This window comes from Dermacentor silvarum, chromosome 7, assembly GCF_013339745.2.
Source record: "Dermacentor silvarum isolate Dsil-2018 chromosome 7, BIME_Dsil_1.4, whole genome shotgun sequence".
NCBI classification, from domain to species: Eukaryota; Metazoa; Arthropoda; class Arachnida; order Ixodida; family Ixodidae; genus Dermacentor; species Dermacentor silvarum.
Window position 1 is genome coordinate 26,654,554 of NC_051160.1, and position 26,103 is coordinate 26,680,656.

The 26,103-nt window shown below is 50.8% G+C and overlaps 1 protein-coding gene and 16 non-coding genes across 17 annotated transcripts; all 17 read right to left on the reverse strand.

Annotated features, from left to right (window-relative positions):
• Nucleotides 1-2,059: 2,059 nt before the first annotated feature.
• Trnar-acg (transfer RNA arginine (anticodon ACG)) lies at nt 2,060-2,132 on the reverse strand. The gene has a single exon. It is a non-coding gene; the product is annotated as a tRNA-Arg (tRNA).
• Nucleotides 2,133-2,209: 77 nt separating this feature from the next.
• On the reverse strand, nt 2,210-2,282 carry Trnar-acg (transfer RNA arginine (anticodon ACG)). The gene has a single exon. It is a non-coding gene; the product is annotated as a tRNA-Arg (tRNA).
• A 78-nt stretch (nt 2,283-2,360) lies between these two features.
• Trnar-acg (transfer RNA arginine (anticodon ACG)) lies at nt 2,361-2,433 on the reverse strand. The gene has a single exon. It is a non-coding gene; the product is annotated as a tRNA-Arg (tRNA).
• Nucleotides 2,434-9,959: 7,526 nt separating this feature from the next.
• Nucleotides 9,960-10,427, reverse strand: LOC119458776 (uncharacterized). Its single transcript, XM_037720638.1, has one exon. The coding sequence runs from the start codon at nt 10,425-10,427 to the stop codon at nt 9,960-9,962; it is 468 nt and encodes a 155-aa protein (XP_037576566.1).
• A 1,038-nt stretch (nt 10,428-11,465) lies between these two features.
• Trnar-acg (transfer RNA arginine (anticodon ACG)) lies at nt 11,466-11,538 on the reverse strand. Its single transcript has one exon. It is a non-coding gene; the product is annotated as a tRNA-Arg (tRNA).
• Nucleotides 11,539-13,652: 2,114 nt separating this feature from the next.
• Nucleotides 13,653-13,725, reverse strand: Trnar-acg (transfer RNA arginine (anticodon ACG)). The gene has a single exon. It is a non-coding gene; the product is annotated as a tRNA-Arg (tRNA).
• A 92-nt stretch (nt 13,726-13,817) lies between these two features.
• Nucleotides 13,818-13,890, reverse strand: Trnar-acg (transfer RNA arginine (anticodon ACG)). The gene has a single exon. It is a non-coding gene; the product is annotated as a tRNA-Arg (tRNA).
• Nucleotides 13,891-13,967: 77 nt separating this feature from the next.
• On the reverse strand, nt 13,968-14,040 carry Trnar-acg (transfer RNA arginine (anticodon ACG)). The gene has a single exon. It is a non-coding gene; the product is annotated as a tRNA-Arg (tRNA).
• A 77-nt stretch (nt 14,041-14,117) lies between these two features.
• On the reverse strand, nt 14,118-14,190 carry Trnar-acg (transfer RNA arginine (anticodon ACG)). The gene has a single exon. It is a non-coding gene; the product is annotated as a tRNA-Arg (tRNA).
• A 77-nt stretch (nt 14,191-14,267) lies between these two features.
• Trnar-acg (transfer RNA arginine (anticodon ACG)) lies at nt 14,268-14,340 on the reverse strand. Its single transcript has one exon. It is a non-coding gene; the product is annotated as a tRNA-Arg (tRNA).
• A 5,040-nt stretch (nt 14,341-19,380) lies between these two features.
• Trnar-acg (transfer RNA arginine (anticodon ACG)) lies at nt 19,381-19,453 on the reverse strand. Its single transcript has one exon. It is a non-coding gene; the product is annotated as a tRNA-Arg (tRNA).
• Nucleotides 19,454-19,522: 69 nt separating this feature from the next.
• On the reverse strand, nt 19,523-19,595 carry Trnar-acg (transfer RNA arginine (anticodon ACG)). The gene has a single exon. It is a non-coding gene; the product is annotated as a tRNA-Arg (tRNA).
• Nucleotides 19,596-19,672: 77 nt separating this feature from the next.
• Nucleotides 19,673-19,745, reverse strand: Trnar-acg (transfer RNA arginine (anticodon ACG)). Its single transcript has one exon. It is a non-coding gene; the product is annotated as a tRNA-Arg (tRNA).
• A 77-nt stretch (nt 19,746-19,822) lies between these two features.
• Nucleotides 19,823-19,895, reverse strand: Trnar-acg (transfer RNA arginine (anticodon ACG)). The gene has a single exon. It is a non-coding gene; the product is annotated as a tRNA-Arg (tRNA).
• A 77-nt stretch (nt 19,896-19,972) lies between these two features.
• On the reverse strand, nt 19,973-20,045 carry Trnar-acg (transfer RNA arginine (anticodon ACG)). The gene has a single exon. It is a non-coding gene; the product is annotated as a tRNA-Arg (tRNA).
• A 77-nt stretch (nt 20,046-20,122) lies between these two features.
• On the reverse strand, nt 20,123-20,195 carry Trnar-acg (transfer RNA arginine (anticodon ACG)). The gene has a single exon. It is a non-coding gene; the product is annotated as a tRNA-Arg (tRNA).
• A 77-nt stretch (nt 20,196-20,272) lies between these two features.
• On the reverse strand, nt 20,273-20,345 carry Trnar-acg (transfer RNA arginine (anticodon ACG)). The gene has a single exon. It is a non-coding gene; the product is annotated as a tRNA-Arg (tRNA).
• Between the last annotated feature and the right edge of the window lie 5,758 nt (nt 20,346-26,103).

The window sequence follows — 26,103 nt, forward strand, 5'->3', positions numbered from 1 at the left end:
TTGTGACATGTACAAGCGGTCTAACCGCGCATGACTACTGCCTTGAAATCGTGTATACATCACCTCCCGCTCCCCCTCCAGACAGTCACATACATCGTCTAGTTCACTATCACTAATCAACTTGGAAAGTATGTGACTGCTTTTATCTCGAATACCGGCATTATTGGATCGATCCCGAGCCCTCAAAACACAGTTGAAATCCCCCAACAAAATCATGCACTTATCACGGCTAATGTACTGAAAAAGATTCGAAAAAAATACAGCACGCTCTTCTACAACATTTGGCGCATATATGCACATAACTCTGAATTCGACTCCACCACAAACAAAGTCGCAAACGACCATTCTTCCCGTCTGACATGAAAATACACTTTCAACCACAAGGTCGGGTAACTTCTCAATAAACAGGACGCATCCCGCTGACGTCCCTACCGCGTGGCTCACCACCGCATAATATCTGGTCGTGAAACGCCTCACCATGCTCCCGGTCTCCTCCTCCCCGTCTACCTTGGTCTCCTGGACAGCTAGAACGTCTATGTCTTGGTCAGTGGCCAACCGTAGGACTTGACTCTGCCTACGCCTAGCCGCCAGCCCTCTAACGTTTAGAGTTGCAATACTGAGTGACGGATTAGGAGCCATGATGAACTAGAGAATGAGGTAGGCCCGGAGCATGGTGCTTACCCCTCACGACCAGCCGTCGGCTAGCCGTCTCCGGGACCGCCCGGTTTCTCGTCGTTGTTTGTCTGCTGGGCTTGGTCCCCAGGCTTTCTGTCGGACGGAACGTTCGGCTTTGGTTTGAAGCTCGAGCGCCTCCCGAGAGGCGATTTTGCCGGCGGCCCATCACTGGAGCTGGTTGCCGCGTTGTCTTTGTCCTCGGCCTCATCACGGGGACGCTTGAAGGTGGCTCCGAGACTTGCAGCCCGGTCACCGTCGATAGCGGTCTCGCCCTGTTGCATCGCTCCATCGTCGTCGTCTCCTTCGTCTTCACTTGCGCCTTCTTTTGCATGGACAGCTTCCGCGTCGACCCGTGCCGGCGCAGTCACTTGCTCCGTAGTTCCCTTTCCGTTGGCGTCAACGCCCTCCGGTACCGACCCAGCACCTGTCGCTGGGTGCACAAGGTCTCCGGCTCCCTTAGCAGCGTCTTCGGTCTCGACCACATCCATGACGAGTTCTGCTGCCTCTTGACTCGCGGCTGGGCCAGTCGCGGTAGCGTAGGTCTTGACGCATTCGGTGTCAATGTGCCCGTAACGTCGGCACCGGGAGCAGCGTGGCACCTTACACTCCCTTCGCACGTGCCCAGTGCCTTGGCAGCGGAGGCACTGCATCGGCCGACCGGGTACCACCACCAAGGCCAACTCTCCGGCAACACGTATCTGGTGAGGGATATCTTCCACTTTCAGGCCGCTCTTCAGCTTGAGAAAAACAGTCCTCGTGGTGGAACATTTGTCTGCGACACCTTGGACACGCCACTTCTCTCGACTCACCTCTTCTACCTTGCCGAAGGCCGCGAATGCAGTCCGGACGTCTTCCTCGGCCACACCGTGTAGCAGCCAGTGAAGTCTGAGCTTCACCTGCTGATCCTGAGGGTCGACAATCACACATCGCCGCCCCTTCACCTGAAGTTCTTTCATGGCCAGCAGGCGCTTCGTTGCAGCTGCGTCACTGAGGGTCACCGCCCACACATGATTAACTTGGTAGGCCCCAAGGCACACAATTTCCGGCAGCAGGCTCGTAGGCGTTAGGGCATCCCTAAAATCTTCGACCTTGTAAGGCCTCGCTCGTACATCACCATGCAGAAACACTGTGTTATTCACTATTCGTCCTTTTGGCAGTTGAGGCAAAATAAACTGGTATTCCGTTTCTTCGTCGTTGCTGTACCTGTTTCCGCGGCCAAAAGTAGCCGCTGTCGCTGCCCTTGAAGAGGCCATGATCCCACGAACCGTCACGCTCGGTGGCCGGAAGCAGAATGCGCAACAAGCCCGGTTTTGGCAAGGAAAGCTACTGGAGTACAGGCCATACTTCCCTTGTCACCCAGGAAACAAAAAATGAATGCGATAAACGAGCTTGCCAGGATTCGAACCTGGAATCTTCTGATCCGTAGTCAGACGCGTTATCCGTTGCGCCACAAGCCCGGGTTGGCAAGGAAAGCTACTGGAGTACAGGCCATACTTCCCTTGTCACCCAGGAAACAAAAAATGAAAGCGATAAACGAGCTTGCCAGGATTCGAACCTGGAATCTTCTGATCCGTAGTCAGACGCGTTATCCGTTGCGCCACAAGCCCGGGTTGGCAAGGGAAGCTACTGGAGTACAGGCCATACTTCCCTTGTCACCCAGGAAACAAAAAAATGAAACCGATAAACGAGCTTGCCAGGATTCGAACCTGGAATCTTCTGATCCGTAGTCAGACGCATTATCCGTTGCGCCACAAGCCCGGGTTAGCAAGGAAAGCTACTGGAGTACAGGCCATCCTTCCATTCTCACTCAGGAAACAAAAAATGAAAGCGATAAGCGAGCTTGCCAGCATTCGAACCTGGAATTCTCTGATCCGTAGTCAGACGCGTTATCCGTTGCGCCTCGAGCCTGTTCTTCCGTCTCGTCGCTGAGTTGCGGCATACGCCCCAAAAACGCAGCTCTAAAGGCGTCTACGTCAACAGTTCTCGATGCAAAAAGTTCTTCGAAGTGCTCGAAAAATGCTTGTGCTATGTCCTCACCGTCGGTTATTTCGTTACTATCTACTTCAATAGTATCTATGTGATTGCGCCGCACATGCGTTTTCTCCAGACCAAGCGCGTGTTTATTTGGCGTCTCATCTGCTGTCAGTGCCTCTGCCCTTGCGCGTATAATCGCTCCTCGATATCGCTCTTCATCGCATAGCTCCAATTTCGCTTTGATGCTGCGTAAATCGTATTTGTATGCGCCTGGCTGGCTGCACTCTAAGGCCGTTAATTTTTCCAACACTGCCCTTAGTTCTTTCTCTTTAGCTCTTTCTTCGTACTTTATTTTACAGGAACGGTCGATGGCTGTTAACTTAATTCGTTGTTTAAAAATTTCCCATCTTTCAGTGATTTGCGCCACGTTGTTGTTTTCTACTTCCTTCAAATGTTCCTGTACATTGCTTAGAAAAGTCTCGTCCTTTAACAATTTGGAATTCATTTTCCACATTTCCCACGTGAAAGTGTTGCCTTTTCCTTTGCGTCCAACGCATGTCTTGACCAAACAGTGGTCGGTGAAAGAAAGAGGCATGACATCGTAGCTTCGACATAAGGGTATAACATCTAGTGTCACGTATATCCAGTCTAGACGAGCGTGACTATTGCCTTGGAAGTGCGTGTATTGAACCTGGCGTGTTCCGACTAGGCAATCAGCCACGTCGTCCAAATCACACTCGGATAATAATTCAGTGAGGACATGACAGCTTTTATCACTTGTTCGCTTGCCTGTTCTATCTCGATCGCTGAGTATACACAGTTAAAATCTCCCATAATAATTACTTTTCTATGCATTCATATATGCGCCTTTAACGAGGAAAAAAACTTCTTGCGTTCATCGCATATATTGGGCGCATATATACATATTGTCACGTAGTAGTGACGGTAAATAAAACAGTCTCAAAACTGTGTATGACGAAACTGGTTGTTTATTGGGCGAACCTGTGCCCACAAAAGCAAGCTACACTCAACGCACAACGAAAGCGGCGAACACAGTCGGCGATCGTCGAAAATCTCATCAGCGGCGCGACGCGTCGGCTTTTATACCTGAGTCATCGAAGGTTCCAGATTAATCCCCGATGCCCGCGTGTCTTCCAGAAAGTTCTAGACAATTCGTGTCGGTCACACAATCAGATAACATAAGCGTCGGTGAAAACAGGCAACGAAAAGAAGCATCGATAACGTTCTAGAAACTTCCGATACAGGCGCGTCCTGCGCCGAGCGATAACGTTTAACATTTGTTAGCCGGTGGAAAGCGGCCACCGGTGAAAGATAAACATGTATACGTGTCAATACCCTCCCATTAAAAAGCATCGTCCCGATGCTACAAACACGAAAGCGAAAACAAAACCACGTGTGCAGAAAGGGACAAAAATAAAGCAACAAAGGACCTAAGTTCCTCAGCGGGCGTATAAAGGCTTAAGACGCACCACGTGGATGACTTCAGGTCGTGCGCGGCGCCGCTGTGATTGCGAAATACCGTCCGGCACGACCTCATAGTCCAGTGCGCCAATACGTCGGATGATCTTATATGGTCCGAAATAGCGACGTAAGAGTTTCTCGCTAAGTCCTCGTCGGCGTATCGGAGTCCAGACCCAAACACGGTCTCCGGGCTGGTACTCAACGAAGCGTCGTCGAAGATTGTAGTGTCGGCTGTCGGTTCTCTGCTGGTTCTTGATGCGCAGGCGGGCGAGCTGTCGATCTTCTTCGGCACGCTGCAAATAGGTGGCAACGTCGAGATTTTCTTCGTCGGAGACATCCGGTAGCATGGCGTCAAGCGTCGTTGCCGGTTTCCTTCCGTAGACCAGGTTGAACGGTGCCATGTGCGTCGTTTCTTGCATGGCCGTGTTGTATGCGAAGGTCACGTACGGAAGGATGGCATCCCACGTCTTGTGTTCGACGTCGACGTACATTGCCAGCATGTCGGCGATGGTCTTATTTAGGCGCTCGGTGAGGCCATTCGTCTGCGGGTGGTAGGCGGTGGTCCGGCGATGGCTTGTCTGGCTGTAGCGCAGGATGGCTTGAGTTAGTTCAGCCGTGAAGGCCGTAACTCTGTCGGTGATGAGGACTTCTGGGGCACCGTGACGCAGGAGGATGTTCTCAACGAAGAATCGGGCTACCTCGGCGGCAGTGCCTTTGGGCAAGGCTTTTGTTTCGGCGTAGCGGGTGAGGTAGTCCGTAGCTACGACGATCCATTTATTGCCGGACGTCGACGTCGGAAAAGGCCCCAGTAAGTCCATCTCGATCTGCTGGAACGGTCGGCGAGGTGGCTCGATCGGCTGTAGAAGTCCGGCTGGCCTTGTCGGCGGTGTTTTGCGTCGCTGACAGTCTCGGCATGTCCTTACGTAATGGGCGACGTCGGCAGGGAGGCGAGGCCAGTAGTATTTTTCTTGTATCCTCGCGAGCGTGCGGGAAAAACCGAGGTGTCCAGCCGTTGGGTCGTCATGGAGAGCTTGCAGAACCTCTGGACGCAATGCTGCGGGTACCACGAGGAGGTAGTTGGCTCGGAGAGGCGAGAAGTTCTTCTTTAGGAGAATGTCGTTTTGCAAGAAAAACGACGCCAATCCTCGCCTGAACACCTTCGGCACAATGACGGTCTTGCCTTCCAGGTAGTCTACAAGGCTCCTTAGTTCCGGGTCGGCTCGCTGTTGTTCGGCGAATTCGTCGGCACTGATGGGTCCCAAGAAAGTGTCCTCATCCTGGTCGTCTTGTGGAGGCGGTTCGACGGGGGCGCGAGACAAACAATCGGCGTCAGAGTGCTTTCGCCCGGACTTGTAAACGACGGTGATGTCGAATGCTTGAAGTCTCAGGCTCCATCGTGCGAGGCGACCTGAAGGATCCTTCAAGTTAGCTAGCCAACACAAGGCATGGTGGTCGCTCACAACTTTAAAGGGCCTGCCATAGAGGTAGGGGCGAAACTTTGATGTAGCCCAGATGATGGCGAGACACTCCTTTTCTGTTGTGGAATAATTTGGTTCCGCCTTCGATAGCGACCGGCTAGCGTAACTTACAACCCTTTCTAGTCCGTCAGTCCTCTGCACAAGCACGGCGCCGAGTCCTACGCTGCTTGCGTCGGTGTGGACTTCGGTATCGGCGTTTTCGTCGAAATGCGCAAGTATTGGCGGCGATTGCAGGCGTCGCTTCAGTTCTTCGAATGCTTCGACTTGCGGAGTCTCCCACTTGAACTCGACGTCGGCCTTCGTGAGGTACGTGAGTGGCTCAGCGATCCGCGAAAAGTCCTTGACGAAGCGCCTGTAATAGGCGCACAGTCCAAGAAATCTACGCACTGCCTTCTTGTCGGCGGGCGGAGGAAAGTTGGAGATGGCTGCAGTTTTCTGTGGGTCGGGGCGCACTCCAGACTTGTTGATGACGTGGCCCAAGAACAAGAGCTCCTCATATGCGAAGCGGCACTTTTCTGGCTTTAACGTGAGTCCGGAGGTTTTGATTGCTTGAAGAACTGTTTCAAGGCGCCGCAGGTGTTCTTCGAAGCTTGAGGCAAACACAACGACGTCGTCCAAATAAACGAGGCAAGTCTGCCACTTCAAGCCTGCCAGTACTGTATCCATGACGCGTTGGAAAGTCGCAGGTGCCGAGCAAAGGCCAAACGGCATGACCTTGAACTCGAACAGTCCGTCTGGTGTTATAAACGCAGTCTTCTGCCGGTCCCTCTCGTCGACTTCGATTTGCCAGTAGCCGGTTTTGAGGTCCATCGACGAAAAATACTTTGCGTTGTAGAGTCGATCCAAGGCGTCGTCAATCCGTGGGAGGGGGTATACGTCCTTCTTCGTGATCTTGTTGAGGCGACGATAATCGACGCAGAAACGTAGGGTTCCATCCTTCTTCTTCACTAACACCACGGGGGACGCCCACGGACTCTTGGACGGCTGGATGATGTCGTCGCGTAGCATTTCGTCGACTTGTTGCCTTATGGCTTCACGTTCGCGCGCCGAAACTCGGTACGGGCTCTGACGGAGTGGGCGGACATTTTCGTCGGTGATGATGCGGTGCTTGGCGACAGGGGTTTGTCGAACTTTTGACGACGACGAGAAGCAGTCCTTGTATTGCAGGAGCAGAGCTTTTAGTTGTTCTTTCTTATGCCTGGGAAGGTTCTGATTGACGTTGAAAGTTGGTTCAGGTATTATAGTCGTCGTTGCAGGTGAACTGGAAACCGTGAAGGCGAAAGCCCTGCTGGCTTGTACTATTTCGTCGATGTAGGCGACCGTGGTGCCTTTGTTAATGTGTTTGTATTCAGGGCTGAAGTTCGTGAGCACCACCCTTGCTTTCCCTGCACGTAGCTCAGCTATGCCTCTAGCGACGCAAATTTCACGGTCGAGCAGTAGGTGATGATCGCCCTCGATGATGCCCTCCATGTCTGCAGGCACTTCGATACCGACGGAAATCATTACGCTGGAGCGAGGCGGAACGGTCACTTGTTCAAGCACATTCAAGGCATGGTAACTTATGCTTGTATCCGGTTGTATCGCGTTGTGCGTTGAAAGCGTTATCGACTTGGATCTTAAGTCGATTACTGCACCGTATTGGTTTAGAAAGTCCATGCCTAGGATGGCATCCCTGGAGCAGTGCTGCAGGATTACGAAGCTCGCCGGGTAAGTGCGGTTGTTTACCGTGACTCGGGCTGTGCAGATTCCAGCCGGCGTTATTAGGTGGCCTCCCGCTGTCCGGATATCGGGTCCTTGCCAGGCCGTCTTCACCTTCTTTAACTTGGCGGCGAACGCGCCACTGAAGACGGAATAGTCGGCGCCAGTGTCGACGAGAGCGGTGACGTTATGACCATCGATGAGCACGTCTAAATCGGTAGACCGTCGTCTAGCATTACGGTTAAGTCGTGGCGTCGGATCACGGCTGCGTCGGCTTGCTCCGCTGCTGCTACGTCGCGTCGGCCGGTCTTCTTGTGGCTGCGAAGTGCTGTCAAGGATGTTGCTAGGCGGCGTGCTGATATCTCGTCGTGATGATTCGCGAATCGTCGTCGTCGTCGTCGGCGGAGGATCTTCGGCATTGCGTCGTACAGCAACCGCACCTCCATCGGTTGCTGCCTTTATATAGTTTCCCGGGTAAGGGCTGGGAGATCGGTCCCGGGTGGGACCGGTGTACTGACGGCGATGCGGCGAGATGTAGCGGCCTGGTGACGGCGATCGTGAGGGTCGTCGGGGTTGCCACTGCGCTCCGGCGAGGTAGTCGGCAATGTCGCGCGGTCGTTCACTCCGCACTGGACGCGGCGCGTTGACGGCGAACCCTCGTAGGCCCATCTCGCGGTATGGGCATCGGCGGTAGATATGACCAGCTTCGCCGCAGTGATAGCAGAGCGGGCGGTGGTCGGGGGCGCGCCAAATGTCCGTCTTTCTCGGGTAGCTGCGCTGGACGACGGACGGGCGTGCTGGCGGCGGCGGTGGTGGACGTCGGAACTGCGGCGTTACGGGGCCCTGGCGCGAGCGCGGAGGGGGGCCTTGACGACGGGCGACGGCGGCGTAGGTCAGCGCTTCCGGCTCGGGTTGCGGCGATTCGGGAAGTCCTAGCGATTGCTGGATTTCCTCCCGCACGATATCTGCGATGGAAGCAACTTGAGGCTGCGACGACAGTAGCAACTTCTGCAGCTCTTCGCGTATTATCGCCCTGATGGTGTCTCGTAGGTCGTAGGAGAGTCCTTGGACTTCGGCGTAATGTGGCGTCGAACGGCGATTGTATTGCCGGTTGCGCATGTCCAGTGCTTTCTCGATCGTCGTAGCCTCCGAGAGAAAGTCTTGGACTGTCGTTAGTGGATTCCGCACCAGTCCGGCGAATAGCTCCTGCTTAACTCCCCGCATGAGCAAGCAAACTTTCTTGTCTTCTGGCATAGCGGGGTCGTCGTGCCGGAATAATCGAGTCATTTCTTCAGTGTACATACCGATGCTCTCATTCGGGAGCTGTACACGGTTTTCCAACAAGGCTGCAGCTCTTTCTTTACGGACGACGCTCGTGAAGGTGTCCAGGAATGCGGCTCGGAAAAGGTCCCAGGTTGTTAGTGCACGCTCCCTATTCTCGAACCAGGTTCTGGCGCCGTCTTCAAGCGAGAAGTAAACATGGCGCAGCTTGTCGTCGTCGCTCCATTTGTTGAACGTCGCGGTCCTCTCATATGTCTCCAGCCAGGTTTCAGGGTCTTCAGCCGATGATCCACGAAAGGTTTGTGGCTCCCGAGGTTGTTGCAGCAGGATGGGGGACGCTGGTGCTGCCATTCTGGTGGTTGACTTGGCCTTGATTGCAGTGGTCTTTTCGGGAAGAAGTCCGTACTCCGGCAGAAGTCCTTGCTGCCTACGGCTAGCTCGCTGGTCCTTGGCGACGTTGGTCTCGTCCTCCGGTTTCGGGCTTGGGTCGCGGCTTTGCGGGGGCGTTCGGTGCATGAACGAACTAGCACCTCCACCAGATGTCACGTAGTAGTGACGGTAAATAAAACAGTCTCAAAACTGTGTATGACGAAACTGGTTGTTTATTGGGCGAACCTGTGCCCACAAAAGCAAGCTACACTCAAAGCACAACGATAGCGGCGAACACAGTCGGCGATCGTCGAAAATCTCATCAGCGGCGCGACGCGTCGGCTTTTATACCTGAGTCATCGAAGGTTCCAGATTAATCCCCGATGCCCGCGTGTCTTCCAGAAAGTTCTAGACAATTCGTGTCGGTCACACAATCAGATAACATAAGCGTCGGTGAAAACAGGCAACGAAAAGAAGCATCGATAACGTTCTAGAAACTTCCGATACAGGCGCGTCCTGCGCCGAGCGATAACGTTTAACATTTGTTAGCCGGTGGAAAGCGGCCACCGGTGAAAGATAAACATGTATACGTGTCAATATCACCCGCCACGAATCATCACCAACAGCAAAGTCACAGTACACTATTCTGCCTGAAGGGCATGAAAAATAATTTTCGATGAATAGCCCGGGCAGCTTCTTAATAAATAAAATAACACCTGCTGACGCTCCTTTGGCATGGCTCACTACCGCGTAATACGAAGGCGTAAACCTTAACACCATGCCCCGGGTCTCCTCCTCCCCTTCGACTTTTGTCTCCTGCACGGCTAGAACATCGAGGTCTTGGTCCACCATCATCCGGTACACTTGGCTTTGTTTACGTTTGGCGGCCGGACCTCTAACGTTTAGCGTGCCCAAGCTAAGCGTCGGGTTGGTTGCCATTGCTACTACGGGAAAGAGAGAAAGGCCCGGAGCACCGTGCTCACCGCAACGTCTAGCCAGCGGCTAGACGCCCCCGGGACCGTCCGGTGGTCTGGCATGGTCCGTAGTTGGTGGTGGCTTGTCGCCCTCCTTCCTGTCCCGAGGGATGTTTGGACAGGGCTTGAAGCTGCTCCTTCTTATCATAGTTGACTTTGCAGGCGGCCCGTCGGCGTGATTCTTAGGAGTTGCTTTGCCGTCGGTGGCGTCTAGCGGCCTTTTGAAGGGAGCGTTGCCGCTCACATCCATAGCGTCGCTGTCTGGGGCCGGGTCACCACCTTCTGCCACGTACGCGGTATCATCGGATACAGGGCGGTTTTCACTGCCTTTCTCCAGTTCTTCAGGAGGACCTGATGGCTCGTCTTTCTTTTGGGGAGTAGCAAGTACGCCTTCCGTACCTCCCTCTGTTTTTGTTGTCGCCTCCGCATTGTTGGCGCTCTCCTGGTCCCCCGCTCCTTTGGCGTTGTCCTCGGCTTCAGCAGCATCCATCCTCATCTCTGCGGTGACTTCGCTTGCTGGTGGCCCCACGGCTGTAGCGTACGTGCGTACACACTGATCTTCAGTGTGGCCAAAATTACGGCGAGCATCGCGGCACCTTGCACTCGCGACGGACATGCCCGACACCCTTGCATCGTATGCAGTGCCTATAGGCACTGCATCGGCCGTCCAGGCACCATGACAAGGGCCAGTTCACCTGCAACTCGGATTTGGTGCGGAAGGTCCGTCTACTTTCATTCCGCTCTTCAGTTTCAGAAGAACAGTTCGAGACGTTGAATCCTTATCTCCGACGCCTTTGACGCGCCATCGTTCTCGCGTCACTTCAATGGCCTTGCCAAAGGCTGCCAGCGCTGTCCTCTTCGTCCTCCACCCAGTACAGCAACCAATGAAGGCGAAGGCGTACCTGTTGGTCTTGAGGGTCGACAACTACGCAGCGACGCCCTTTCACACTGAGTTCTTTCAATGCCACCAGTTTCTTCGACGCCTCGTCGTTCGAGAAGGTGACCGCCCAAACATGATTGATCTGGTAGGCGCCAAGGGCCACGACTTCCGGTAGCAATCCAGTCGGGCCGAGCACGTCTCGGAAATCTTCGACCCTGTAGGGCCTTGCTCGCACGTCGCCATGTAAAAACACGGTGTTCTTTACAACACGTCCCTTGGGCAGAGGTGGCAAAATAAACTGATAGCTCGCTTCCACGTTATCGATAAGCCTGTTACCGCGGCTGGTGGCCACAAAAGCTGCTCCGTCGGAGCCCATGATTCACACGTTCGCACAGCTCGGCTGCCGGAAGCAGAATGTTGCGCCACAAGCCCGGGTTGGCAAGGAAAGCTACTGGAGTACAGGCCGTACTTCCCTTGTCACCAAGGAAACGAAAAATGAAAGCGATAAGCGAGCTTGCCAGGATTCGAACCTGGAAGCTTCTGCTCCGTAGTCAGACGCGTTATCCGTTGCGCCACAAGCCCGGGTTGGCAAGGAAAGGAGTACAGGCCATACTTCCCTTGTAACCCAGGAAAAAAAAAAATGAAAGCGATAGGCGAGCTTGCCAGGATTAGAACCTGGAATCTTCTGATCCGTAGTCAGACGCGTTATCCGTTGCGCCACAAGCCCCCTTTTTTTTCTTTATTGCCAGTCCTCGACATAGAACAACACAAATTGCAATGAAAACTATACAAAAACAGCAATATATACATTTGTTGCGGTCCGCTACTGCGGCATGACGTTGTCTATTAAAATTCCTTGAGTTCTGTCAGGGGTTCAACCCTGGACAGCCACTCAGGAACAGGTTGTTGTGATTTCTGTACTTCTATGTACCTCTGCATACATTCACGGAAGTATACACGCGCCGGTCGGGCATCAGGGTCACAGTGGTACCCCGCCATTCTCGAGCGCCATAGACAGTGGAGGCCCGTGAGCATGATCAGGTCGTACGGGAAACCTTCGTCGTCATTTACAGGCAAAAACCTGATTCCCTGGGGATCTATCGGTAACTCCTTTTTTAAGGTTCTTTGCAACACGTCCCAGATATAGACCCCCTCCCAACAGTGGATGAAGACATGATCTATGTTTTCCGGTTTTCTACAAATAAGGCAGTTGGTTCCCCATGGCAAATAGAACTTATGTTTTTCCAGAAATGTTTTAACGTGTAAAGTACCGGTATGCAATTTAAAGAAGAACGATTTGGTGCCTGGTTGCACTGGCATCTTTCTCACCCTTTTCAGAACGTCTAGGCCTGGGCCTCCACTGTACACGGCTCTGTACATGGGTACAAGCAAAACACTATCACACAAATCTCGATATAACTTTTTCCGTTTTACAGTCCACAAATATGCAATTGAAAAACGAGCACGCAGAAAAGAAAGACTATCAACTATTTCCCGGAAGAAACCACGAACTGGACCTGTCATTGTTTCGGTACCAACAACAAACTCGGGAAGGGCTCGTGATAGTCTCATTTGGATAACGGTGCGCAGAAAAGGGTCAGTCGTATCGCGAAAGAAAAAGAACCTGTTCACGAGTTGACGCAAGAAGAGGTGCGCCAACCCAAGACCGCCATCCTTAACACGCCAGAATAGATTATCTCGGCTGCATCGCTCCCAGCTTGATGCCCACACGAAAACAGCGAACACGCGGTGCAGTTTCTGCACATTAATCCGAGAACACTGTAGGACCTGCATTACGTACCAGATCTTTGTGACAAGAAACATGTTGCATGCTGTAGCTCTCGCAAATATTGACAAGTAGCCCGCGTTCCATTTGTCCGCTGTTTCTTTTATTTCCTTTGTCCGCTCCTTCCAGTATTCGCTACTGTCCTTGTAGGCATCAAGGGGTGCGCCAAGGTACTTAACTGGTGTCGTAACCCAGCTTACGTTCGAAAAGTGGTCTGGGGTAGACGCCCACCTTCCATGCCAAAAACCCAAACATTTCTGCCAGTTCACAAAGCTATTAGTGACTTCACCAAACCTTCTGACGATACTAACAGTATTCAACACACTCTGCGTATCTTCGCAGCATACAGCCACATCGTCAGCATAAGCCAATAACTTGACCTCTGCTGCTTGCAGTTGAAATCCGTTAATGTGATTATTTTGGATTATAGCCTGACACAAAGTTTCTAGGTAAACACAAAACAAGAGTGGGCTGAGTGGACAACCCTGGCGAACGGAGCGCTTCACATTAATGGGGGCCCCCAATGTCTGATTAATTATAAGTCTCGTACAGCAGCTCCGGTGCGCCATGGTCACCCCCTCAGTGATTATGCGGCCAAAATTGACATGTTTCAGGATGGTAAGCAAGATCTCATGCGAAACGCAATCAAACGCTTTCTCCAAGTCCAGCTGGAGGATCGCCACTGCATCGTACATGGCGTCACAACACTCTAGCACGCACTTTATCTTATGAATGTTGGTCAAAATCGTTCTTCCGCGGATGCCGCACGTTTGGTGCGGGCCGACTATATCCTTGATAACTGACTGAACCCGACGTGCCAGTACCTTCATCAATATTTTGTAGTCGCAGTTAGTCAGCGCTATGGGTCTGTAAGAGGAAAGTTGCTTGAGCTTTTCGGTCTCTTCTGTTTTCGGAATTAGCACTGTATGGGACTGGCCAAAGGATGGTGGAAGCATTGCGCCACAAGCCCGGGTTGGCAAAGAAAGCTACTGGAGTGCAGGCCATACTTCCCTTGTAACCCAGGAAACAACAAAAAAAAAAATGAAAGCGATAGGCGAGCTTGCCAGGATTCGAACCTGGAATCTTCTGATCCGTAGTCAGACGCGTTATCCGTTGCGCCACAAGCCCGGGTTGGCAAGCAAAGGAGTACAGGCCATACTTCCCTTGTAACCCAGGAAAGAAAAAAAAAAAAAAAAAAAAAAGAAAATGAAAGAGATAGGCGTGCTTGCCAGGATTCGAACCTGGAATCTTCTGATCCGTAGTCAGACGCGTTATCCGTTGCGCCACAAGCCCGGGTTGGCAAAGAAAGCTACTGGAGTGCAGGCCATACTTCGCTTGTCACCCAGGAAACAAAAAATGAAAGCGTTAAGCGAGCTTGCCAGGATTCGAACCTGGAATCTTCTGATCCGTAGTCAGACGCGTTATCCGTTGCGCCACAAGCCCGGGTTGGCAAAGAAAGCTACTGGAGTGCAGGCCATACTTCCCTTGTCACCCAGGAAACAAAAAATGAAAGCGTTAAGCGAGCTTGCCAGGATTCGAACCTGGAATCTTCTGATCCGTAGTCAGACGCGTTATCCGTTGCGCCACAAGCCCGGGTTGGCAAGGAAAGCTACTGGAGTGCAGGCCATACTTCGCTTGTCACCCAGGAAACAAAAAATGAAAGCGTTAAGCGAGCTTGCCAGGATTCGAACCTGGAATCTTCTGATCCGTAGTCAGACGCGTTATCCGTTGCGCCACAAGCCCGGGGTTTTTTTTTTTCTTTATTACCGACTTGGCAAATACACAAAAACAACATGTCAAATAAATGCGAGATTAAAAAGACCAGTCGTTAAAAGACTGTAGCGTCATGTTAAAATGGCTTCAACGAAGCCAAACTGTCCAACACTTGAAGCCATTCCGGTGGGTCACTTTGCATTTTCAACACTTCCCTTGTGTAAACAACATTTTCAACAAAATAGTGTCTGGCTGACCTCGCATGTACATCAGCATTGTGTACAGCCATTCGAGTTCTCCATACGCTTTGCATACACAATAACATTAACATGTCCGCCGGCACACCGTCAGGTTCTGCGCATGGCAAGAACCTTATTCCAAAAGCACTAATCGGGAGCTCCTTTTTTAAAGTTCGCTGCAGAATGTCCCAAAGAAAGCGGGCATCGTGGCAGTCAAGAAAAATATGTTCAATTGTTTCTTCCTTATTGCATATAAGGCAATTGACAGACCATGGGACAAACAAACCCTTGCTCCTTAGCCATGGCTTAACCGGCAGTGTGTCAGTGTGGAGCTTGAAAAAGAAGGATTTTGTGTTAGCTCTTACAGGCATATTCCTTACTCTTTTGAGAACATCACGTTCAGGCCCTAAGTTGTACATAGAACGATACACTGGCATAGGTACAAAAACGTCAACAAGGTCCTTATATAATTTTTTTCGTGACACTTCAAACAAGTACTCCCTAGAAAATATCGCATTTAGAAGACGAATCGCCGTGATAACTTCACGCAGATAGCCTTTTAGTGCCATCGGTTTGACTGCGTGCGTCGATACAATGAAATCGGGCAAAGCGTCACGTAATCTCACTTGGATCACCGTGCGCAGAAACCCATCACTTTGGTCACGAAAGAAAACAAATCTCGACACAAGTTGCTTGAAAAACAAATGAGTTAAACTGAGTCCGCCGTTGCGCAAAGAGTGAAACAAATTAAATCTGCTCATGCGTTCCCATACTGAACCCCAAATAAATTCCGCAAACACTCTGTGTATTTTTTGAACTGAAGATCGGCTCATGCATAGCACCTGCAAGACGTAAAACACTTTAGCTACTAAAAACATATTACACACTTTGGCTCTTGCAAACATCGAAAAGTTGTGGCCTCCCCATTTGTTAGTTTGTTCTTTCATTTGTCCCTCTCATTCGTCCAGTATTCTACTGGCTCTCGGTAGTTGCCGAGTGGAACCCCAAGATAAGTGCCAGGTAACACACTCCACTGCATTCTGCAAAACAATTCTGGCGTATCTTGCCAGTTCCCATGCCAAAAACCTAGACACTTTGGCCAACTTATGGCACTACCAGAAACACTACAAAAAGATTGGGCTTCCTTCACTACTTCTGCAATGCTTTGCTTATCGCGACAGAACACTGCTATGTCGTCAGCGTAGGCTAACACTTTTATTTCTCTGCCAAAAAACGTGTATCCGCGAATACTATGGCTATGAAGTATCTTTAGACAGAAAGGTTCTAAATATAGAGCGAAAAGCAAGGCAGAGATCGGACACCCTTGTTTTATGCTAGACAGTGCTGGAATTCGTCTGCTGAGTCTGTTGTTGATAATTAGGTTTGTTGTACAACCATCATAAACCATTTTCACCCCATCCAAAATGACTGTTCCGACATTCATGTACTCAAGAAGCAGAAACAGGATCTCGTGCGACACCCTGTCAAAGGCTTTGGCTAAATCCAGTTGTAGCATGGCTACACGATCTTCCATCAAATCGCAGCATTCAAGTATGGTTCGCGCTGTGTGTATATTTGTGAAAATAGTCCTACCTTTTATACCGCATGTCTGATGTGTACCTACTAGTGATTTCACTACACTCTGAAGACGTTGGGCGAGCACCTTCATGAATACTTTATAATCAGTGTTAGCTAAACTTATTGGTCGGTAGGCCTCTACTGATTGAAGCTTTATGGGGTCAGTAACTTTGGGTATAAGTACTACATGTGTCTGCCGGAAGGAAGGAGGCGTCCATTTTTGTTCATAACACTTCGTTATGACGCGATACAGAGCCTGTGCTACTTCAACCTTGAAAATTTTATATATCGCTGCCCCAAGACCATCTGGTCCAGGCGATTTTCTTGCACTGAGGTCATCGATAGCCTTCTCAATTTCTTCTACAGAAATAGGCCTTTCAAGGGCTTCCTTAAGTTCACCATCAATTCTCGGCATCAGAGGCAAATAATCACTTTTAAACGCCGAGATATCGCTTGCTCTCTTGCTTAGCAGCGTGCTATAGTGGTCCACAAAAGCACGTTCTATCATTTCCTTGTCGTTTGTAAGCTGCCCTTGATAAACTATTTCTTTTATTTCCTTACTCAATGCGTGTCTCTTCTCATCACTTAGCGCTCGCTTGGTGGGCGTTTCACCCAACCATACTCGTTCTGCGCGTGCTCTCAAAACGGCGCCGCGATATCTTTCCTCGTCGACGACTTCAAGTTTCGCTTTAAGTTCTTTGATATCGTTTATAAATGTGCCAGCCGCGCCTCTTTCCATGTTCAACAGGTATGCTAACATGCACTGCATTTGCCGTTCCTCTTGCTTTTGTTTGTGCCGCAACACGCATGCTCTCTCTAAAGCAATTATTTTCGCATCGCATTTAAACAGTTCCCAAGCCTCTACAACATTTTCCGCATTTTCAAGGAGAACATTTTCTAATTTCTCTTTTATTCTTTGTAGAAACAATTCATCCTGCAAAAGATTGTCATTAAGTTTCCATAAGTGCCAATTAAATGTTTTGTCTTTGCTTTTTGTACCTATCGTAACCATTACCAAGCAATGGTCACTGAAACTGATGCATTCGACACTGTAGCTAGAAAGGAACGGAACTAAATGAAAAGGCACATAAATGCGGTCTAACCTCGAATGGCAGTCTCCTTGAAAATGCGTATATTGCTCATCACTGTCAGAACCAAGAACACTTCCAACATCCTCCAGATCAACTTCACACAAAATTTCATGCAGAACAGTTGCGCTTTTATCTTGACTGAGCAGCTTTTTCGATCTATCTATCGGCCGGCACACACAATTAAAGTCGCCAAACACTAGAACGTGCCTGTCACACACCAAGAAAGATCTCAGGTAAACAAAAAATTCTTCACGTTCACGAGCATTATTAGGAGCATATACACACACTGCCCGCCAAAGCATTCCAGAAAAAGAAAAATCACAAATAAGCATACGCCCTCCCTCACATGAAGTAACTTGCTGCTCTGTAATCCCAATACTGTTTCTAATAAAAAGAAGGCAGCCACCAGAAGTACCATTCGCGTGGCAAACGCATACGTTGTACTTCGTTCTGAAAATTTCAACCATTCGATTCGTTTTTTCCTCAGATTCAATTTTTGTTTCTTGGACTGCCATCAAATCAATGTCTTTTTCTAGTAGCATGCGGCTAATCTGACATTGTCTTCGCCTCTGTGACAGCCCTCTAACGTTTAATGTCGCCAAACGAAGCGGAGTGGGGATGTTAATATCGTCTGCCATTCCGTTAGCTACAATTAATGTGTGCCCCTACTCACAATTTTCGAGGAAATATTGCGGCTCTCACACTGATGCTTGGAGAACATATACCTCTCCTTGAAGGCGACGTCTGCAAAACCACGTCCTCACAGAATCATTCCCGATCAACGATCGGGTGCTGAAAGTTCTTTCCGGGGCACTACCTCCTCTAAGGCGGAGGCGGCGCATGTGACGGCCGTCTGTCTGGCGGCACGTTGGGCTTGACCTTCAGCGTCGACCGTCGGACTGTCGGTGTTTTCGGTGTCGGTCTTTCGGTATCCACACTGTCGGTGTCTCGGCTGTGGTCATCAACCTCGTCACGCAACCGTTTTCCGGCGCCTTTAGCGTCGGAAGTCAGGTCCATGTCGTCGCTGACGCTGACTGGCTCGTCAGCCACTTTGGTCGGAGGTGGCGTGATTTCTCAAGGCGCGCCCGTCGCCTCAGCACCAGCTTGCGTCACTTGAACCTCCGCCGGAGGAGGCGCAGAAGCCGGCACATTGCCTTCATCTATGCCCTTCAGGTTCACCTTTGCGGTCTTCATAACCAGTGGTGCAGACGAAGCTGCCGCCCCTTCAGCTGCTCCTTTGGCGGCCTCTTCGGCGTCCTCCTGATCCATGAGAAGCTCAGACGAGTCCTCGCTCCTGCCTGGGCCAGCAACGTTGGCGTACGTTCTCACGCACTGGGTCTCGTCGTGGCCAAAGCGACGACACAGCCCACAACGTGGAACCCGGCATTCTCGTCGAATGTGTCCAGTGCCACGGCACCGGAGGCAGAGGGGTGCTCTGCCCGGGACAATAACGAGAGCCATGTCTTCCGCAACACGAAGTTGGTGTGGTAGGTCGTCTGCTGTCATTCCGGGCTTGAGTTTCAGGACCACCGACCGTGTCGTGGTTCCTTTGTCGTTGCAGCCCTGGACCCTCCACTTCTCCCTCGTCACTTCAGTTACTCTTCCAAACGGTGCCAAGGCTGTTCTGACGTCTTCGTCAGGAACACCATGCAGCAGCCAGAAGAGCTTGAGCCTGACACCCTGGTTGCACGGGTCAATGACCACGCAACGGTGTTCCTTGACAAGGAATCCTTCTGCGTCCAATATCTTCTTTTTGGCCGCCTCGTTCGCAAAAGTTACGGCCCACACATGATTCATCTGATAAGCCCCGAGGGCCACCACTTCCGGCAGCAGCATGAGTCGCGAAAGCGCATCCCTGAAATGCTCAACACGGTAAGGCCGAGCTTTCACTTCGCCGTGAATAAAAACAGTGTTCAAAACACTTGCACCTGAAGGCAGTTGTGGTAGAACCATCTGGTAGTCCGGGGAAGGTTTTTCCGTTGACCGGGAACCGCGGCCGAGGGCCGCTGTAACCGCTCCTGAGGAGCAAGACATTCCGCGACCGTTCGCTGTGATGGCCGGAAGTGGAATCCGCGCCACAAGCCCGGGTTGGCAAAGAAAGCTACTGGAGTGCAGGCCATACTTCCCTTGTCACCCAGGAAACAAAAAATGAAAGCGTTAAGCGAGCTTGCCAGGATTCGAACCTGGAATCTTCTGATCCGTAGTCAGACGCGTTATCCGTTGCGCCACAAGCCCGTGTTGGCAAGGAAAGGAGTACAGGCCATACTTCCCTTGTAACCCAGGAAAAAAAATGAAAGCGATAGGCGAGCTTGCCAGGATTCGAGCCTGGAATCTTCTGATCCGTAGTCAGACGCGTTATCCGTTGCGCCACAAGCCCGGGTTGGCAAAGAAAGCTACTGGAGTGCAGGCCATACTTCGCTTGTCACCCAGGAAACAAAAAATGAAAGCGTTAAGCGAGCTTGCCAGGATTCGAACCTGGAATCTTCTGATCCGTAGTCAGACGCGTTATCCGTTGCGCCACAAGCCCGGGTTGGCAAAGAAAGCTACTGGAGTGCAGGCCATACTTCCCTTGTCACCCAGGAAACAAAAAATGAAAGCGTTAAGCGAGCTTGCCAGGATTCGAACCTGGAATCTTCTGATCCGTAGTCAGACGCGTTATCCGTTGCGCCACAAGCCCGGGTTGGCAAGGGAAGCTACTGGAGTACAGGCCATACTTCCCTTGTCACCCAGGAAACAAAAAATGAATGCGATAAACGAGCTTGCCAGGATTCGAACCTGGAATCTTCTGATCCGTAGTCAGACGCGTTATCCGTTGCGCCACAAGCCCGGGTTGGCAAGGAAAGCTACTGGAGTACAGGCCATACTTCCCTTGTAACCCAGGAAAAAAAAAATGAAAGCGATAGGCGAGCTTGCCAGGATTCGAACCTGGAAACTTCTGATCCGTAGTCAGACGCGTTATCTGTTGCGCCACAAGCCCGGGTTGGCAACGAACGCTACTGGAGTGCAGGCCATACTTCCCTTGTCACCCAGGAAACAAAAAATGAAAACGAGGAGCGAGCTTGCCAGGATTCGAACCTGGAATCTTCTGATCCGTAGTCAGACGCGTTATCCGTTGCGCCACAAGCCCGGGTTGGCAACGAAAGCTACTGGAGTACAGGCCATACTTCCCTAGAGAGGCAGGGGTTCGGAAGGCAGGGAACTGGCTTGGAGGTGACCGCGTGCGGATCCGCACGCAGTCTCCTCCTCCTCCAGGTTGCTATGGCTACCCCGGCTACGCACCACAAATTACGGCTGGCTTAAGCAGCTTCGCTGTTAAAATGTTAGGCCTAACGTTAAGAGACAGGATGAGCGGTGTGGATCGGAGAGCAAACGGAGATAACTGATATTCTAATTGACATTAAGAGAAAAGAAATGGAGCTGGGCAGGCCATATAATGCGTAGGGTAGATAACTGATAGACTATTAGAGTTATCTAATGGGGGCCAAGAGAAGGGAAGCGCAGTCGAGGACGGCATAAAACTATGTGGGGTGATGAAATTAGGTAATTCGCAGACAAAATAAACGCAAGACAGGGATGGCTGGATATCGCCGGGAGAGGCCTTCGTCCTGCAGTGGACATAAAAATAGGTGGCGGCAGCGGCGGCGGCTGCTTCTGCTGCTGCTGCTGATGATGATGATTATAGTCTCTTAGAGATACTCTAGTTATCTTGGGTGAAACGGCAGCCAATAACCGCCTGGAGGTGTTGGCTACCGCTGATCTGGAGCTGCGTATTACGAGTGACGATTACAGCCCAAAAGATGACCAGGCGGCTGCCGAATATGGAGAGAGTCAGTTCTTTCCTTGAAATCTGTTTTATTAGGGTCACTGCAATGTCGCGTCCGACCGGCGACAGAGTAAATTCCAGACAATGCCCAGAAGCTAGATGCGAGCTCTGCAAGCACGAACACGCAGACATGGCACACGTCTTATGGAAATGCACAGAGATCAGAGCAATATACAGAGAGGACAACATAGAACCGCACATTCTCGAGTAGCGATGGCTAAGCGCTCTGACTAGCTCGGATCTACAGCACCAAGTATGGGCAATCCAGCGGGCGCGGGCAGCGGTGGAAAGGCTATGCCTCAGCGCACATAATGCCCGGGTGGCCTGAGCCCGCGCCGGCAACCTCGCAGGTGCTTTTCTCAATAAAGTTTTTTCCGTGCATCCGTCCGACCAGCGATTCAGGGATACGGATAAAGCGCAGCAGAATTATCTTGCAGAACATCGCACGCTGAAAAGAGCGGAATAAGATGTTTGAGTGCGGAATAAGAGTTTTCCCATCGGAAGTCACGGTCTTAAGTCAGGAATTAAAAGGGTTATAAATAGCCTACTATATTTAGCCAGGTGATGAATACATAAAATTATCCTTGCTGTGGAAGAGGACTGATGACCGGACACTGGGTCTAATACAGTCGGACGCTTCAACAACAAAATGACCTGCATAACGTCGGAGCGACATCGTCCTGACTGAATGCTTATCTTTCGAATGCTTATCCGAATGCTTAGCCGAATGCTTATCGGAGGAGTGCTTGTTCAGCGCCATAATAATGAAGAGGCCGTTCTCTCAGCAAGGCTGAACGAAACTACACTGTGACAGAGCGCAAGAATGCTTAGCGGCTGTCTTTGCTGTTCAAAAGTTTCGTTGCTACCTCTACGGACGTCAATTCACAATTGTAACCGACCATCATTCCTTGTGTTGGCTTGTTACCCTCCGTGACCCCTCCGGTCGTCTAGCACACTGGGCTTTGCGTCTCCAAGAATTTGATTTCAATGTGTCGTACGAAAGTGGAATACGTCATGCCGACGCTGCCTGCCTTTCTCGCCTTCCACTGTCGACAACAGAGGATAACGCGGACAACCTCGACACCTGCTTTGCTACTGTCTCTCACGCGTTTCCTGACGCCACCGTCTTCCAGCGGGAACAGCGCAATGACTTATGTTTGGACCCCCTGTTCGCCGATACCTGCAGTCCCAAGGCCAGTGGTCGCTTTTGCCTTCGCGATGGACTGTTATACAAGACAAATTACTCAGCAAGTGGCGCGCGGTATTTACTGGTTGTTCCCCAAAGCCTGCGATGTGACATTCTCCGTGTCATGCATGATGATCCGACGTCAGGCCATGTTGGATTCATTCGCACCTTACATCGAATACAGGAGCGGTTTTACTGGCCTAAGATGCGACATTCCAGTAAGCAATACGTGTCGAGCTGCGACAAGTGCCAGCGTCACAAGCGACCTACAAGCGCTCCGCAAGGCCTTCTTCATCCTGTAGCGCCGCCTACTACACCTTTCGAGCAAGTTGGTATCGACCTGCTAGGACCGTTTCCACGATCTTCGAACAACAACCGCTGGGTCATCGTCTGTGTCGATCACCTAACTAGATAAGCGGAAACAGCTGCGATATCTTCCTCCACCGCTACTTGCGTCGCTGCCTTCTTGTTACGCTACGTAATCCTTCGTCACGGTCCGCCTCGCGTAATCATCAGTGACCGTGGTCGCCAATTCGTCGCTGACGCCGTGGAAGAATTGCTTAGACTCTGCACATCGCAGTTCCGCCACTCAACACCATATCATCCCCAGACGAATGGCCTTGTCGAACGTACCAACGTGCTGGCTATGTATGTATCATCCAATCACAGGAACTGGGATGACATCTTACCGTTTATTACCTACGCCGACAATACAGCGAAGCACGAAACTACGGACTTCACACCTTTCTACCTGCTCTACGCTCGGACACCGCGCAGCTGTCTCGATACCATTTTCCCCTTTAAACTCCATACAGAGGACTCCGTTGCCGAAACTTTGTGCCGTGCTGAAGAAGCCCGACAAATTGCTCGTCTGTGTACACTGGCATCACAAGATCGCTCCAAGGAGCGGTATGACCGCCGCCACGACTCAATTTCATTCGAAAAAGGTGACTGGGTGTGGCTGTGGACCCCTCAGCGCAGACGTGGGTTATGCCAAAAGTTCCTGGCTCAGTATACCGGTCCCTTCACAGTCATCGACCGCATTAGCGATTTAACGTATGTGGTGGCCCGTGTAAGGTCACCAGGACGCCGCTCTAGCGCTACTCAACTTGCGCATGTTATACGCGCCTCAAGCGATATTACTCCAGCACTCAGCCATAACTCCCATGGTGGGCTTCGTCTGCGAAACGGGGAATGTAACGCCTTGGTTGAGGCGAAAGGAAGAGGAGGACGACGACGAATCCTTTGGTGTGCGGAGCGCAGAACAAAACCGGTGCTGGACTGTTTTCCTAGACTCTCATCCATCACCTGTAAATAAACACGCCTCATCCGTAACAATATGTATTGAGAACGCCTCTACTAAGAAGACCACTACGACGAATTTGGATTTACAACGAAAGAATCTAGGCGTCCCCGAAGGCTGAGTTGTTGCGTTACAACGAACGCAACGTAGTAGTGCCGGTCTCCATTGCGTGCCCTCGGCACACGCCACTGAGCTGCACTCAGCGGTAGCGATCGACGCACTTGGCGAGCATGCCGATGTCAGCGAGCGAGGTGTTTCACTTAACTTGGACCAAACATTTAAAGAGAAAGATAAATGAGATGGGAAAGGCGGGGAGGTTAACCGGAAGGTAGATATCCAGTTTGCTATCCTGCACTGGGGAAGGGGTAAGGGGAGACAGAAAGATAAAGAAAAATGCACACACATAGAAAGAGAGGGATATCAGAAAAAAATGTCGCAGTTTCGCCCGAAAGGCGAAGCATCGATTGCGATAGCAAATTAGTAGAGCGCCATTCGGAGTAGGGATAGTAGTTTTATCGGCTGCATAAACTTGGACACATTGGCTTACTAACTGAATTAACAATCGTGGTGTCAGCGCGCACAAGCAAACATGATTAGATCACACTGAATGACCGCCGCCAACGACTGTCAAAACGCTGGCAGCAAGCGCAGGTTCGCGCGGTCTATCGCTTCAACGGAAACTGAGCGGCGAATGCACAGCGCATAGAAAGATCAGAGCCGTGTGGAGATAAGAGACGGTGCGGACGACCGGCATCCCCGGGCAAAGCGCAAAGGAGAAGTTGTTGGCAGAGGAGAAGTTGTTGGCAAAGGAGAAGCCCTTGGAATCTATACGGAACCTCACGGCGACGGCGACGGCGACGGTAGAAATACGGTTGAAGTGTTCATATAATTGCTATCGCAATAAAAGAAACAAAACAAAACAAGTGTGCTGTTATGAGTTCCACAGCTGCACATTGAAATGTCACAAGAAAGCGAAAACGACAAATACTTCAGTTCCTTTTGGTATCCGCGGAAGGTGGCCACATCGATCAAGACCAGTACGGTGTGTACGGGGAGATGCCCCCCCCCCCCCCCCCCCTTCCCCCATAAGTATGCCAAACTTAGTTCCGCGGATCAAAGAAAAATGTCCCACAAATAAACACTTACCCGAAGGCGCCAGACCGTGAACTGCTAGCCGACGTAAAAAGGTCGTGTGCTGGAACAATTTGAAAACGAAGATTGCTTAGTTTTGATTCAGTGTGGCTGCGCTTTCACGCTTTTGTTAGGATGTATCAATTAACTCGCCGAGAAAATGAGGTTTCGTCTGCATGGCAAATCAGAAAAAACTTCGTCGCGATAAGGAACTCCGCCATGAGGCGTTTCAGCCGTCGCATCTCGATGGCGCACGAAATGAGACCGAGGAAAAAAATGCATAAAACGTCATTTTATGCATTGAATCACGCACAAAAGTAACTGTAACGCCAATGCATTTCTCCGCAAAGTTCGGGAATTAATATCTCCAAACTGGTGTCATCCTGAGAATTCGTTCCAAGCGTATCCGCCTTGCGAACTCCACGGCTAGAATTTGTAAATTGCAATATGTGCCGTAAGGTAATTAGTTAAAAACTTAATTAGTGGATTTTTGTTGATTAGTCGCTTATGCATTTCAATTTCTTGTGCAAGTATAATGTCCGCCTCTTCGAGTAGACCAGCTCATGAGCCAGAATTGTGCTGTCCGCCACAGGCAGCCTTTAAACAATTTTCAAAGTGTTCACTGAAACACCCGGTATAGTAACAAGGCATCGGACAGGGTTAACATGTCCTCATTTGCCTCTGCATGGAAAGTGCGACGCGCTAACAAAATACGCCTTACATGGTTACCGCGCTATTTTTCGCGCGCTGCGTATGTAGAAGTCGTCATTGACAGATTTTCTCACATTATAACTCCGCTCTATAACTTAAATGCCTTCTAATATAGTCGCCCTCTAATGGACGGCCGAGGCGCCCTCTCTAAGCGGGTTATCACGTGGGCTACGGCATCACGTTATTCCTACTCTAGAGCGAACCAAATCCGGGACCTTATTTCCTAACGATCCACTTTGTTTTTAATTCTCTTTGTCTCTAATCTATGAACACGTAGTAAGAGTAAGTTATCGCTGCTTGTTTTGGCACGTAAAACCCCATAATTTAATTTTTTTTCGCATGAGCAACCGGGCGCAAAAACGTGATAATAAAAGAAGAATACACAATTAAATGGAAGGTTGCAAATGACGGACTCCGACATGGTCCCTACGACATCGAAAGAAGCTGGCTTTCTTGCACGGCTCAATCGTGTGGTGGTGCAGCTCGCCGCATAATGAAGAGTGAAATGAAAAAAAAAAAAAAAAAAAAACCCGGCAGATCTCACGCCCTGTGGGAATCGATGTTATGCGAAGCAGTGTGCGGGGAACCTACCCAGTTAACGAAACGACCATGGGAGCACCGAGGCGTAGGCGGCTGTTTCATGACCTACATGACACTTCTACCATCATACGTTAGTGTTTCCTGCACTTAGTGCCCACGTCTGAACCAATTGCAGGAGTATTTGAGTGTTA